The sequence below is a fragment of the Heterocephalus glaber genome, unplaced genomic scaffold (genome assembly GCF_053883595.1).
Source record: "Heterocephalus glaber isolate CG9 unplaced genomic scaffold, H.glaber_assembly_v1.0 deba00001497, whole genome shotgun sequence".
Lineage (NCBI taxonomy): Eukaryota > Metazoa > Chordata > Mammalia > Rodentia > Bathyergidae > Heterocephalus > Heterocephalus glaber.
The window spans coordinates 20,323,767-20,339,451 of NW_028258320.1; the positions used below are offsets into that span (position 1 = coordinate 20,323,767).

The following is a 15,685-nucleotide window of genomic DNA, read 5'->3' on the forward strand; positions in this document are numbered from 1 at the left end:
AATATAACACTGACAAAGAATGATAAGGTTTTCATTTTCAAAAATATTTGTTTATGTATATAGGTAGACCAGAGCCTTGAGTATGCTACTACTGAGCTACATACCCAGGTCTATAGCTGTTATTTCATCTAACATTATGAGCTATGTACCTGGAATTTCCAGCTAGAAGAGGTAAATCTAATAGTATTTCTCCAAGGTTTTCTGGAGAATGTCCAATTGTCTAAATATTTGCCATCACCCTTTCATCCTGCTTCTTTTTTATTCCATTTAGGAGTATAAATATCAATATTTCACACTAATCCTGACAGTCCCTAGACCCCATGAAATGAAAATTTTCTTTTCTCAACTGCTATATTTTGCTGTTTCTTTCTAAGATTTCAAAAGAATAATTGTGAAACTTCAAAAACCTAAAGGGTGTTATATAATTTAATTTATATTCACTAACAAATTTATAGACGCTAAATAGGCAACACTTCAAAAACAACTTTTATAATACTCACACTAAGGATGTTTTAGATATTTAATAGAGCTAGTTGCAGTCTAATGAATTTAGTTTTGTAGGTTCATTTACTACCACATAGCATGGACCAAAATGTAGATACTATCTAGTATGAACATATATATATAATTTATCTTTTAAAATAATTATTTGAATTTAATAAACAGTCTCTATATTGGGGATTCTCATGTTTGCCACACTATACAGTTTTTGTAATGCTCCAAGACTATTTTAGAACATTAGGCACAATTTCCTTCACAGTCATTAAAATAGTATTATTCATGATAAGTTCTATTCATGTTAATATTGATATGTCCTGAAATTCTAAAATTAAAATTTTCATCTCCCTAAGTAGGAAGATCAGAAAACTATGCCTTAAACTAGTTACTGAATTCACTAATATTATTTTGGTTCAAATTAATGCAAGGTGCATTCTTTAGGATTTAATAAGAATCACCTTAAGCACCAATAAACAATGGAAACTTTGGGGAGTAATGATATTCTTATAAAGAGAGATGCTTGTTGGGGAAGAATATTTTAGGAAGAGTTAATGAGAGTGAGAACTTTGTGAAACAATTAACTGTTGCTATGTAAAGTGAATTTACAACCTTATTAAATTTTTTCACTTTCCTAATAGTAATGAAATAAAATACAAAAGATTCTCTACATATAATCTATTTTTCATTCATTTTAATACCATTTTACAGCATAACTAGTAGATGGTGAAAATTTAAATTGCACAGGTCAATACATTTCATCCATTTTTTCCACATATTCCTGAAGATAGAATTGCAATATAGTTTATTTGACACACATATATAGGATTTACATGGGGCATTTTGAAAACAAAACAAAAAACTCTGACAATCCATTAAATTATTTACTTATTACTTTTTATTTATTTATTTAATAGAATTGCACATTACCCATATTTCCTGAAATGGCTAAAATTCAATGTTTTTTATTTGAGGGTTAAATTTAGAAGATTGTGGGAAACAACTATTGAAAAAAATTTTTCTTTAACCTTTAAATACTGGAAGAAATAAAAAATAGGTATATGTGTGATGATACCAGAATCTGAAACTGCTAGATTCCTGAGTTTCAAGAAGCTAACATTCATAGACATCTCAAATCTCTCTAAACTGTGATTAGGTTTTGTTGCATGGAGCCTGCTGGATGGACCTGAGTTATGTGATTAGCAAACCTGAGAATCCAGAATCTGGATCACGTTTACTCTGAGGCCTTTTCTGATTTTCTTTCAGTGAAACTGATCATTCTCTCTCCTTCCTGAAGCATCATGAACAGACTTCATCTTTAGAAATATCACATTAAATCACAGTTGTTTATTCCTTTTAAAACTTTTGAGCACTTTGTCTTGTATCATAGTCCTTGGCATATTATATCAAGAGCTGTATAAACGAATAATTGATTGAGTTGAGTTTAAAATACTTAAGTATCATGACATAGTATAAAAGATAATTGGTATGTAAAAGAAAAAAACATTGAATAAGTATACGTGAAAATTTGTGGCTATGAAGGCAATGTAAAGATAATTACAAATTAATAGGCAAATGATGAGCAAAATTTGATGAAGAGAGATTACTTTTGATTACTTGTAGAAAAACTTAAAGCCAGAGTATCTTTTTATGAATAATTTTTCTGATTAGGAATATATTTAAGCATACTTTAAAAAATCCTTATTCCCAGTTATCTGCACTATTTTTTGTTTAGTTATCTGTACTTTTAAGGCAGAAATGGTCCTGCAAATTGTTAAATATTGATATATTTTTTAAAATGTTTTATTCTGGTGAAAAATAATTCTAATTGAACATGAATTCTAGTTTGGGTCTGTTTTTCATTTCTTAAATGATTTTTTCCATGACCTTTAATCATATTCTATTTTACTTTATTTGTAAAATATAGCAGTGAAAATGATTTTTTAAGCTTTAGAAGAAACATTCTGCTTGGTATTCAACAATTCTTACCTAAAAACTAAAAAAAAATGAAAAAAGAAAAAGTCAATAAATCAATAGGCCATGTTTTCACATGACAAAAATAATAACTGTCATTTGTTTTCCTCTGATGCCAAACATCCTTAGCCTCTAAGGTGTTAAATAATTCATATAATTGATATATAGTTGATATCATCCACAAACTTATTTTAAATTAGTGGGATTGCTTGGATCATTCTTAAAAGCAGTTGTGATCATTCTATTAAGACTGGCTTATAGCATTTTCCACAAAGAATTAGTATGATTTTCTTCCCACCCTCCAAAGGAAGTCAAAACACAATGGGTAAAACAGGAGTATAAAGAGAAACAAACTTGAGAAAAGTGCTTACTCCATCTAAAATTGCCAAAAGATTTGTTGTGTTCAGAATACAATTTGACTTTTAATGTTTAGGCAAGAAGGGCAGAAATTGAGCTTGATATTTCTGTTCAAGAGAAATATGAATATAACAAATACTATTGGAATGACAGATGTCCATAAATGAAAATACATTCTTCCTTCTTCACTGTCCTCTCATCGTCATTTTGTTGATCTAAAAACTGCCAATCTTTAGTTCTGTCTCTGTTCCTACTTTTGCCCTGAGATATCCCCAACAACTATACTATCTTTGATTTTATTTTCATATAATTTCTGTTTACACTTTTAGGTATACATTTAGCTCTTGGAATTTTAAAAAGTGAAATATAGGTCTCTTTCTTTGCTTCTCTCTCTCTCTCTCTCTCTCTCTCTCTCTCTCTCTCTCTCTCTCTCATTCTTGCTAAGACTGAAAGCCTCTTGGGGACAGGGACTGTGTCATATAACCTATATACCTCTTGAAGATTTTTACCTTTCTCTATATAAAGATTAGGTGTATTATAAATGTTATCCATTATCTTCAGTTATATCCTTAAATAAAGGGACTTTTCATGAGAAAAGTCCTATAAAATAGACATTAAGTGGGCAGTTAGTAGGGGTCAGTTTGTCAGTATATCTATCATCTGCATCTGAATCCTTGCTCCACAATTTAGTAGCTGTAGGTTATAGAATTATTTAATTACTTTCCTTATTTTAAGTGCAAAATAATTCTTAGTTTATAGGATTACTGTTAATTTTATTAAATATAATAATGAAACCAAATGAATTAATACAGATAAAATGCTTAAAAAGAAAAATTTGGTGTTCAGTTCTTACTATTTTGTCTTTAAGAAGTATCAAGTCATTCTTCCTGGAAATATATAAATAGACATTCCTTCTGGTAGCAAATATGCAACATGATCAGTTGACTTAGGTCTGTCCTCAGAAAATAAAAATAGATGAAAACCAAGGCCTGTTTTCACTACAGTACGTTGATATTCCCAGTTGCAGGAAGGCATACATTTAGCATATCAGAAAACTACTGAGTTAAAAAGAGTGGCCCCTTATTTACACTTTTAGTTTTTCACACCAGAGAATCTATTTGGTATTTATGCAAGTGAAATAGGAAGAAAAGGTCTAAAGGAGTAGGGGAAGTGGGAGGGGTAGGGAAAAGAAAAGAAAGAAAAAGAAAAAAATACAAGAAAAGGAAAAAAATGGAAGCAAAGTCTTTGTATATAGGGAAGGGAGGAGGGGGTGAAGGGAGGGCAGGGTTTGGGGGAAAAATAAGAACCAAGATACATCATGTAAAGGTACAAGATTCCGATGATGAATGTAACTGTATTGTATACCTAAAATGTACCAATAAACTTAAAGAAAAAAATTTCTTTTAAATTAAAAAATAAAGGAGTACCCCCAAACTATTTTGGTGTTTTAGATACATAAACTGTTATCTGTTAGAAAATTCTTCTTCCAGTTCCTTTATGGTGATACCAAAGTGCCATATCAAGCTTATACATTTTGCTATATACCTGGAATCATAGGCAAGGAAAAGTCAATAAGGATCATAATCCCTGCCTTATATTATTCCACAAAATGATAAAACATAACAAGAGCTCATTGTGAAATGTGTAAAATGCAGTATTAATTCAAGAAACTTAGATTTGAAGCTTGTTAAAGAGGAAACTGGCAAGCAGTTTTGGAAGATGTTCAATACACTGAATTTAAGAGTCTATCAAATCCAAAGGTGAGAAAAAATGTTGACATCCTAACGATGTTTTTCTTCAGGTGGCAAATATGTATAGAGATGTTTAATATCTTTTCTCTAGATCTCTCTGCTGTAAGTTTAGTCAGACTAGAGCTAGTGTGGCCTCCAGGGTCTTAGCTCAAGGCAATAATTTCTGTATTTTATAATAGAGATAGTTAGTGTTACAGTGCCTAAGTGAAGAGCTTATAGAGAGGACTTTAGAAACATGTTTCTGGCTCCCCACTGTAGTGAACATTCCATTCTGATAATTGTCTTAGAGCAGAGCAAAATAACAGGGATGACCAATTGACATCTGACTGCTTAGGATATATTATTTATGGATCTGTATTTGAAAAGAAATTTATAATAGATATAAAGCAGTAAGAACAGATGGAGTATGTTTAAAATTACAATTCTTTTCTCTATGTTAGATTTTTAGTAGATATATGTGAATTAATGTAAATACTGATATGACTGAAGTGACAATTTGGGGTTTGGGGGCTATTTCAAATTTGACCTTGAAAAAATCATTTGGCATCTAGTTAAAATCTGTTCTGCGATTTGTCAGTTTTGTTTTTCCTGGAGGAATAATCATGATGGTTGTTGAACTAATTTTTATTCTTAATATTCTTTTTAAGTAAGATTAATTCTATATATTTATATATCTATTTATTTATCATCTATTTAACATATATTACTGTTACAAATATTCCTTTCCTCTTATATCCCTAATGTCTATGTTGATTTTTACTGGTGATATTTGATGGCACACGTTATTATAAATCTTATGACTGTTAGTTTTAATAACCAGTTGCAGATTTTCCAAAAAACCCCCACAAAATATTTCCTTCACTTACCTCTCAGTTGGTGTAATATTTTGTCTTCCTCATTTTCTTTTACCACATCTTCATCCAGATACCTGGGTCTTTCATTATCTACAAGCAAAATTATCCTAGATATTTCAGGTAAATTTTCTCTTTTGTGAAAGAAGTTCCAGAATGAGCAGATGTAATGAAATTACATCGAAGATGTTAAAATTACTTTCTTTGCTGGATTTATTAATTGTTTTAAATTTATAACCTTGTTTTATAGTTATGATATGGTCATTTTTAAGAGGTGTAACTTACAGAGTATTTTAATGATTCATGAAATGTTGCATGTATTATAAAAGGAAAGTATGTTTTATATGCATTCTACATGTTCAGATAGTGTAGTAAAGTGTTAATATAATTTCCAATGACATTGCTAAATTTGTGTAGGTTCAGGAAAGAATAGATAGGACAGCCCTATGGTTTAATAAAAAGCTCCTGAAGACACTAATGGAGGCAAAAGTCTATTTAAGAATAATTTCTGAGTAGCAGAGATTGAGGAAGACTTATTTGGAGTTTTATGTTCATCTCAGCCTCTTAACAGTAATTTTGAGTATATGACAGGTGGCAAAAGTTTAAACAAATAAATATAAAAAGTGTGAACTTTATCCATGTTATTTTAATGTAACTTTCACATTAACCCAGATAAATTCAATAAGTGGAACTAACTCAAATTGATCCCTCATGTAGATCAACTCAAACCTGGAGTCAACCCTTTGTTTTATATAGTCTGAGGTAAAGATTATATCATAGAACCTTCACTAAATCAGTATACTGCATTATGTAACTTAAGATATATAGAATCAATTTACTCACTTTAAATTAGTGGGTGATGTTTTAGATTAGAAAACCAAAAGGATTTGCTGCACAGATCTTTGTCACAGTTCTCTTGGTGCATTTGAAATATTTGATTTACAGAAAACTTTTTAAAAACAAAAGTACATAAAAACAAATATCCTACAAATATCTGAGAGGAGGAAACAAGAATTCTTTAATTCCTAGATAGCTCAGACATTCTGCTAATTAAAGATCACTGTCCTTAACACAAAGGTAAGTAATAAACTATCAAATTTTTAAACATGAATTTAATACTAAATTTAAAAAATTAATCTAAATTGCCTTCTACTTCATGAGAAAATCTGATGCAAGCCATAAGATACCTTTAAACAATTCTTCACCACTTTGGTGTTTGTTTTTAAAATTTCAGGCATTTTTTTCCTCACTATAGATCTTGGTAAAATGAATCACAATTGCAGATTATCTGCCTATTCTACTCTTGCCGTTATGTCAGGATTTTAAAGTACTGATCCTGGATACTTGTTCATTGCAGGTAGCTTACTAACAAGTCACATCATATTATGTGTTTGACAGTTGATGCATCTTCCAGTCAGGAGCAGTCAAAACCATATATATTTTCATTCTCATAAACAGTGATTTTATTTTAGAAAGTATTTTTTCCAAAAAAGGTTTTGGTATTTATATGACGCTTATGGGATGAGACAGATCTGAGTTCAAATTGTGTTATGTCATTTGCACTGAATGTTAAACTTGGGCAAGTTGTCTTTTCTTCTTAAAATACAATTTATATTAAAAATCTATATAGCTTTATGGATCTTTACATTCAGGAGAATTGTCATCAGTTTGGATAAACTATAATTCATTTTTCTTAGGAGAATAGAGAAAAATTATAATGATAGATTTATGGTTCAAAAAACTTGCCCAAACTCCCTCAAATTATATGTATCTTCCCCATCAATGCTGAATCGAATTGTGTTCAGTTGAACATGTGTTTAGCCTTGCCTCATGGGACAACTACCCACACACTCTTAATCTAGAGTCTTTAGTTTCCTTCTTTGTGCTTCTTGAATTTTTGTCTGTACCTTGGTGTCTACCTATATCCACATATTGGTGGCAACTGTTCTGTAGATGTCTGAATGATATGTATGAAGAAATATATGACTTACTGTACTTTTGAACAAATAATTTTAATGTGAGAGCCCAGGGTAGTACATAGAAAGAGTTCAGTTAGCCCATATAGTTATACAGACAAAGGGAACTGAGTAAAATTAGAGATTACTAAATGGCATGTCAAACATTTTTTTTCTTTTATTCTATCCATTGTCTTTGGAGATTCTTTGGCTCTAATCAGACAGAGAAAGCTTTTAGTATAATGAAATCACTAATAGCCTCTGAATTTTCAGAATAGTTCAACTGCACCAATGATTAGCTCTGGGTTCTTCAGTGAGCGCTTAACTTCTTTGAGAATAATGTATCTTCATAGAGTTGTTATGAAGACAAAATGAGATAATGTAGGTGGTCTGTAAGCCTCAAAACACTGCATAATTTTATTATTTGCTGCAGCTGCTGCTGTTATTGCAACCATACTAGGTCAAATGCTCTATTTTTCAACTCCCAAAACAGGTAAACAGTTTTTCAATTGTTTAGGTGATCAATAGACAGGAAGGGAAATACAGGCTGGGTTGAGAGTAGAGGGAGGAAAGAAGAGATTATGGAATGATGAAAAATATAGGTTAGAAATAAAAATTTTAGACACAAACTAATATAGCTGGCAAATGTGTGATAAAGATCCCATCTACTCTAGCAGGTTTTCATCACCACCACCCTCCCCTGCTTCTTGCCCCCATTGTGGCAGAATTAAAATTAAGCAAATAATACAGAATCTTTTTTTTTCTTCTAAAGATCCTTTGGTCTAATTTCAAATAAGAAAAATGTCAAATTTCTTTTATGTTTTTGCCTCTGGCTGTAGCTTAGGAACTCAGATGCTCAGAGCTGCAGTTCCAAGGTGGTTGCTTCTATATACAGTTGTTCTCTTTAGGTGAATTTAAAATGTTTAAGAAAGTGCTTTGCAGCCAGGCATGGTGCCACATGCCTGTAATCCCAGCACTCGGGACACTGAGGCAGGAAGATCACCATGAGTTTGTGGCCAGCCTTGGCTACAGAGTGAGCTCAAGGCCAGCCTGAACTTCAGAGCAATATTCTGTCTCAAAAAAAAAAAAAAAGTGCTCTCCTTGAGGAAATCAAGTGGTGTATATTTGTAAGGTTCTTTGGAATATTAAAATTTCTAAAAATCATTTATCAATTTGAAAGTGTCTAGAAATGGTTTTGAAGTACTTACACAAATTAATTGCTCTTTTGGGGGTCTTTGCTAGGATAGCTTCTAATGAAGAAAATTGCAAATGACATTTTAATTTACAAAATAAATGAAATTTTGTATTAGATTTCAGATCCCAAAATAATAGATTTATAAGTCTCCATAAATTTTGTGCAAAGCCAAGCCTCAATGTAAAGGATTAAGAATACTCAATAATATATTATAGAAATTGGAAAAAAGAAAGATTAAAATTAGACTTACAATGACAAAAATCTTTGAATAGCAGATAATTTATGCAAAATATGTTACAAAATATGAGAGGCTATATATTTGATACAAGTCATTTGTTTGACATTTGGATACATTTAAATTAATAGTTTGCTTTTTCCAATATTTTGCATCCTTTTTTTTTCTTCCTGAGTGTATATTTTCAACAAAAATTTCTTCTACAGTTTTTAAATTCATTCTTCTTGGAGTTGATCTTCAATTTCCTATGATAAAACTGAATAAAACTAGATATTTGTAGATATAATTTCTTTGAAAGAGACAAAGAAATTATTTGACATTATTTTTCACTAATTTTTTTCTGTTGTTTTGATTGTATTTGACTCTGTTAGATCAACATATTCTTGTTCTATTTTTGCTATTATGAATATAAAATGACAACATAAAATCATTCGTTCTAATGCAACAGTAGTCAGAACTTGCATTTTTATATTTTAAGTCCTCAAGAACCAAAAGGAATGTGTGATTACCATAGATAAAAATAACAATATTTTGAAACAATAACCTGTGTCAGGTAAACAACAGAAACAAATAGATTAAAAGTCAGGTTTTCTTAACTGGATTTGAATTAACTTTATATACAATCACATAATTAATATATGATTTGGCTTGAGGTCCAGTTACTCTGAATTATTTTTCAGATAATTTGGAGCTGAATTCCATTGTGGATGGCAGTATAAACAATTTAGAGCATATTAAATATGTTTACAGTCTATTTGAGTGATGCAGTTCTCCACCCTGGCTCATATCTATATTGAATGAGCTGTAGATATTTAAAGTTCTCCCTTGGGAGAGAATTGATGTAGCACACAATAAGAAAAATTTCATACTTTTTTTCTCTGAGGTGTTCCCAAAATATAGTCTCACAGTTCTAAATGAAAAGTTGTTTTAAGAACCAGGCACATTTCACACTGACTGATGGTTATTTTTAGGTAAACCACTTTAGGTTAATTAGGAGAAAAACTGCTGCTGTACAATTATTATGCACTATCCTCTCACCTTGGCCTGAAAATAATGAGATGTAACAAAAGTTTTTCTTTGTCACTGGCAGCTGCACCTTTTAAGTGTATCAGTCTGTTGCTGTGGTTACAGTCTTTGTTTCCAGTGATGTTTTGTCCTTGCTCCCCCCATCCTTAACAATGGTTATTCAAAAGAATGAAATAATGAGTCATTCATTCGGAAATATATTGTTAAAATATCCCTCTTTATCATTACATTTCACTGCTTAGAAACAAGGCTGTAATTCAAAGCAACAGTTAAGTCTGAGAAGGACTGTTTAAAAAAATCTTTGATTTTTTTTCATTTATAAGAAAAACCTGTCTATGTAAGTGAAGAACCTCTTACAAGTCTGAACAATTAAATCCTTTTCGGTTAATGTATTATTTCTGGAACAAGTAGATAAAATTCTACGCAGTAAGCATGATAAAAAGCGTGCATGTTTTGCACAGCACAAAATTTTAGAGTCAAGGTTTCTGGGCACAAAAGCAGTAACAAAACAGTCCCTACAAAACTGAGCAACTCTGAATAACACAAGAAATAATTTTTGTTAATTTAAAATTTTAGAAACTGAAATGTGTAAAGTTTGTAAAGTAAAATGTAATTAAATTATGGTACTGTACATACCAGTCATTTCTATAATTGAAACTTTACAATATGAAAAATACATTAGCTCTGTACAGTTTTTACACATAGGTAGGATGTTTTGAAAAAACGATGCTTTTTTCTTTTTTCAGGGACATACTCTGTTTAAGTCAAAAAATACTGCACAACTTAGCTAATTACAAAGTGTAGACTTGAAACAATTCATGTCTTGTTTATTTCATGAATCAATCTTGGATTTTTGTTTTATTTGAACAGGGGATTTTTGTTTGTTTTTAGAGTCACAATGAACAAATCTTCCTCATTTTGTCCTTGAGGTTACAAAGTTTAGTAGCAAACATTGACTACCGATTAGCTCAGTTAAGCCAGCTGCTGTTTATGGTCACTGATTCGGCCGGCTGTTGTGATTGTGCTCAGGTCCAGCTCAGTCTCTAGATGTGTTTCCATCGTATCTTCCTGTGCATTCGTTTCAAAGGACTTATGAGAGAGAAGTTCGTGATGCACCCCACAGTAACTTATTGTGGGCTGGTCGTATGCCAGAAAGGTCGACACATTCATTGATAAAGGAATCTAGGAAAAAATGACATGAGAAAAGTCAGTTATAAAAAGACAGACAACTTTGAGGCAAGATCTGGAGACTGTGAAGTGCTGACCTGACCAATCTCTACAGTTACATTTGTGGCTCTGGTGTCCCCATGTTATTCTGTGAATGCCCCTCATTCTCATATAGTGAGCTCACTGTAACAGTTTCATAGACTGGGGTGAAGCTGCTTGATTCTTAAGTAGAACCTTGCAATAAACAATGGTGTAAATGGTATAAAAAAGCATAAAAGATTCTTTACTGGTAGAGTCAGGAAATTACTTTCTCTAACTGTAATAAAACAGTTTTTAAACAATGAAAACTATTATTTGATTACTTTGGTATTAGAATGCAAAAGAACAGTGGGTCTCAAACTTCAATGTGTGTAAAAATCATCTCCTTCTTTAACTACCTGTTCCACTGCTCCCCAAGTTTCTGATTCATTAGGTCTAGTACAGGGTATTGAATTTGCTTACAAATTTCTATGTGGGTGCTGTTAATACACAAAACACACCTTGACAACCACTGGAGAAGAGAATTGTCAAGTTAATCTGTTCTTACTCATAACTTCTTAATATTTATTTCATCATGAAGATTCCTTGAACCATCAATGCTGTTTCAAAAAACAAACATAATTTGGTCTATCTGTCTAAAATTTAGACCTTAATGAACTCCCAGGAAAAAAAATCTATGGGTTCTATAAGGTCTAAAGAGCATCAAAAGATGATGCTATTTTGAAGCAACTAGTGATACAGGTGAGTAATGGACTCCCTTGCTAATAAAAAGAATTTAAAATCTAAAGATGTGAGGGGAAAAACAAGCGTGGTCTTGATAAGTGGCAGGGAAACACATGTTACAGACAACAGATAGTCTTATATAATCAGATGTCAAAGTCTAAAGATCATTCCTTTTTTTTCAATGAGAAAATAAATTTGGGGGGCCGGGGATTTAGCTCAGTGGTTTCGCCCCAAGTTTGATCCCTGGTACCAAAAAAAAAAAAAAAAAAAGAGCTGGAGAAAATAAATTTGTCCTAAAAAGGCTTTGAGGATTCTTTGGCCCTGATCTTTAGCTATCTGATATCTATCTATCTATCTATCTATCTATCTATCTATCTATCTATCTACCTAATATATATCTCTATATAGATATATTATATAATATATATTTGATATATATCTATATATCTTTTAGTTATCTGCTATAGCTTAGATATTGTTTCAATGTCCTCGAAAGCTTTGTGTGTGGAGATTTAATTTGCATTGTGAGATATTAAGAGGGTGGCAACTCAATTTGACCGTAGAGTTTAGAGATGGGGCTTTTGGGAGGTAATTAAGATTTGATCAGGTGATTAGGGTGGAAACCCCAGGATTAAATCTTGATAGTTTTATAAAAAATGGAGAAAGAACAGAAGACACACACACACACACACACACACACACACACTCCCCCATCTCTCACCATATGATGCTCTGCACCTTGTTGGTATCTGCCAGCATGAAGGCCATTAACAGAGCAGACCTTTCAGTTGTGCACCTCAAGAACTCTGTGCCTAAATTAACCTTTCTTTACATTTCATCCAGTCTGTGGTATGGCGTTATTGGCAACAGAAAATAGACTAATACAAAATCCTAATTACTAACTCATGAGGTTGTATTTTCTTGAATGAAAACTACCATTTTTGTTTTATGAATGGATAAAATATATTTCTGTTTGAGCACATTAAACTAAATTCACTTCTGAATGCAGCTGAGGTTAGAGCCTAAAGTAAAGGAAAATAGTGTTGAGGCTTTACTCTTTTAAGTGTTCTTAATTTTCTTCTCCATCTTCATATCCCCTTCTCTTCTTTTCATTCCATCTCTACCCTCTACCCACATTTACTTTTCCTTCAGTAAAAATTGACTGAGCAAGTATATCTGTCTTCTCTTCAGTAAAAGTGTCATTTATTTTGAGATTATTTGTTTAAACAAATACTTCAGTATATCTAATGTGTAGAGCTTTGTCTTCGGAGGCAGAAGTATAGTCCAGTTCATCAAATGAATTTCCTGAGTAATTTCTTATTTATGTGAATTTTAAAACTTTGAAACATGAAGATTCTGATGTATAAATACAATATACACTTTAAAATAATCAAGACAGGGCCGGGTTTTAGCTCAGTGGTTCCGCTGCTTGCCTCTAAAGCACAAGGACCGGAATTCAATCCCCGGTACAAAAAAAAAAAAAAAAAAAAAAAAAAAATCAAGACAATTGATCAAAAAGAAAATGCTTAACAGTAAAATATAATACAGTTCTTCTATTTAAAATAAATAAGCATTCTCATTGTTATAGATGAAATCACTCAAGTAACTAAAATATATTATTATGTAAAAGTAATTGTGCAGCACGAGTATATTTGAGTTTTAGGAGAGAACAAAAATAGAACTATTATTAGATATGTGAGTTTTATATTAACCTTTAAAATGTCAGTGCTTTATACAGTATTATGAGTCATATATCTGTAGAATTCTTATATTTGCTCATATTTGCCATACAAACTTACATGTTATATATAAAAGTCATTTCTGGCTTACTTAGAATTAATTATGCTCTGAAGAATTTGTAATTTCTATGCTCACAATTTATGAAAAATAAATACATTTATTCTGTGTGTGTTTGTATACACATGCACAATTTCCTGCTTGGTTTACTATCTCCAGGATGCTGCTATCCAGAGTATAAGCCTAATTTGAGCCATATTGATTAAATAGTCAGCACTGAAAGTTTGTTAAAAAAAATCTCAAATATTTTCTTTAGAGAGTTTTGTATTGTAGAGTATGTCACCTTTCCTGTGATTATACTGTGTCAATGCCAAGGCACAATTATTAATATTTTAATATTTCTGAAATTGGGATAGTAGTTACAAGAAGTGTAGATCTTTAACATATATTTTATCACACCCTTTAAAAGTGTATCTTAATGTTTGGGTTATCTAACTATTAAGAAAGTACCATAAAATGATGTATCAGTAAGTAGAATTTAATAGCTAACCATGTATTAATATATCTTAGTAGATTTTTCCCAGGTTGAATTAAATGATTTTGAAAATATAAATGGGTTAGCATTGGCTTTGGATACATGTGCATTTATAGAAGTACACACATCTATTAACGTAATACATATGGAGGTATATATGTACATATAATACATACTATTTATGTTTACACATACATGTATAATCTAATAATAATGATTTCAAAATATTAAGTCAGGTATGAGAAACACAATTTTGTTGACTCATGATTTTGGGTAGCATACACACTTATATTGTCTATATTAGATATATATGTAAACAGCATACATACCTATAAATGTATATATAATATGGTATATACATATGTGTACATTTATTCAGAAACTTTTCAAACTAAGTTCAGGTAAATTATTGCTTAATTATGAAAATATTGCACTGGTAACTTTATTGAAATGGTAAGATAATTTCCTTTTTACATAAAATACTTTGTTAAATTTACTTAAGTAATTTTTTTCCAGCACATTTATTTTTCAAATAATTATACACTACTTGCTGCCCCACATCACAGTACTATGTAAGAAACATATAAGAGGCAATCAAAATATACAATGAATATCTAAACTTAAAAAATTGATTATATTAAAAGACACACTGTCATTATTTCCTTCAGAATACTCCCTCTCACTTTGAACACACTTATCTTCTTGCTAATTTCTGAAGCAGTTCTAAAAATCTTCTTTCCTGTTTCTATGTTAAAAAATATAGTGAATGCTGCTATTGAATACTATCCAATGGAAAAGCAAACTTTTAAAAAACATTTCAATGGGTTCTCATTCACCTGTTCACCAGATCTGGCACTACTTCAACTTCTGGCTTTTCTCCAAAACCAAAATGATTGTAATAGGTAAATATTCTGAATGGATTCAAGACATCAAGGCAGGCACAAGAGTATAACAAAACATCTGAAAAAGGACTTCTAGGACTGCTTCAGAAAGTGCCAAGAACAATAAGATAAGTGTGTTAAAAAAGAGGAAGAGTATTTTGAGGGGGATTAATGTCTTTTACTGTAAATAACAGTCACCACATTTTCTGATTGTGACTCATATTTTTCCAGAAAAGATTATTTATTCCTTTCAAATTATTTTTAGTTGTTTAGGAACAAGGCAGATTACATTTTATGATAGTTTCATTATGTGACAAAAGAATTAGAAGATGATAAAATATACTCATATTTCAAATAAATTATCTAAAATATTTTCACATTAAAATCTGCATAAGTATTTTCACATCAGGAAAATCACTTGATGTAGAGATTTGAGCAACTACTGTAAATTTAGCAATCATTTTTGGATTCTACTACCAGGACATATCCTTACATCAAAAGTGACTGATAGCTGGGTATTGATGGAGAGGCTACCAGCTGTCTTTGAACAAATAAACACTATGAGGCTCAGATCCAATCTATGTAAATCCCATCTGTCACCAAGTCACAATAAATGCAGCATCTTCTTCTCCTTCACTTAAACATTAGATGACCTTGTGGCCTTTGTATTCTCTTCTTTTCTAACACTAAAATCTTCCCCTCTCTCCGTCTTTCTCCATCTCCCCTCCCTACTCCATTCATCCCTCCGGTCGTGTTTCCCTCTG

The 15,685-nt window shown here is 31.3% G+C and overlaps 2 protein-coding genes across 12 annotated transcripts in view; one reads left to right on the forward strand and one right to left on the reverse strand.

The window, feature by feature from the left end:
• The window catches only part of Ctnna3 (catenin alpha 3), a 1,794,873-nt gene that overhangs the window by 605,391 nt on the left and 1,173,797 nt on the right, over positions 1-15,685 (forward strand). The window lies entirely within an intron of this gene.
• The window catches only part of Lrrtm3 (leucine rich repeat transmembrane neuronal 3), a 157,545-nt gene continuing 143,034 nt past the window's right edge, over positions 1,175-15,685 (reverse strand). Inside the window, exon 3 of the mRNA XM_004846141.3 lies at positions 1,175-11,021. Within this exon, the coding sequence (XP_004846198.1) occupies positions 10,812-11,021 (210 nt within the window). The 3' untranslated portion in view covers positions 1,175-10,811. The remainder of the gene's footprint in view (positions 11,022-15,685) is intronic.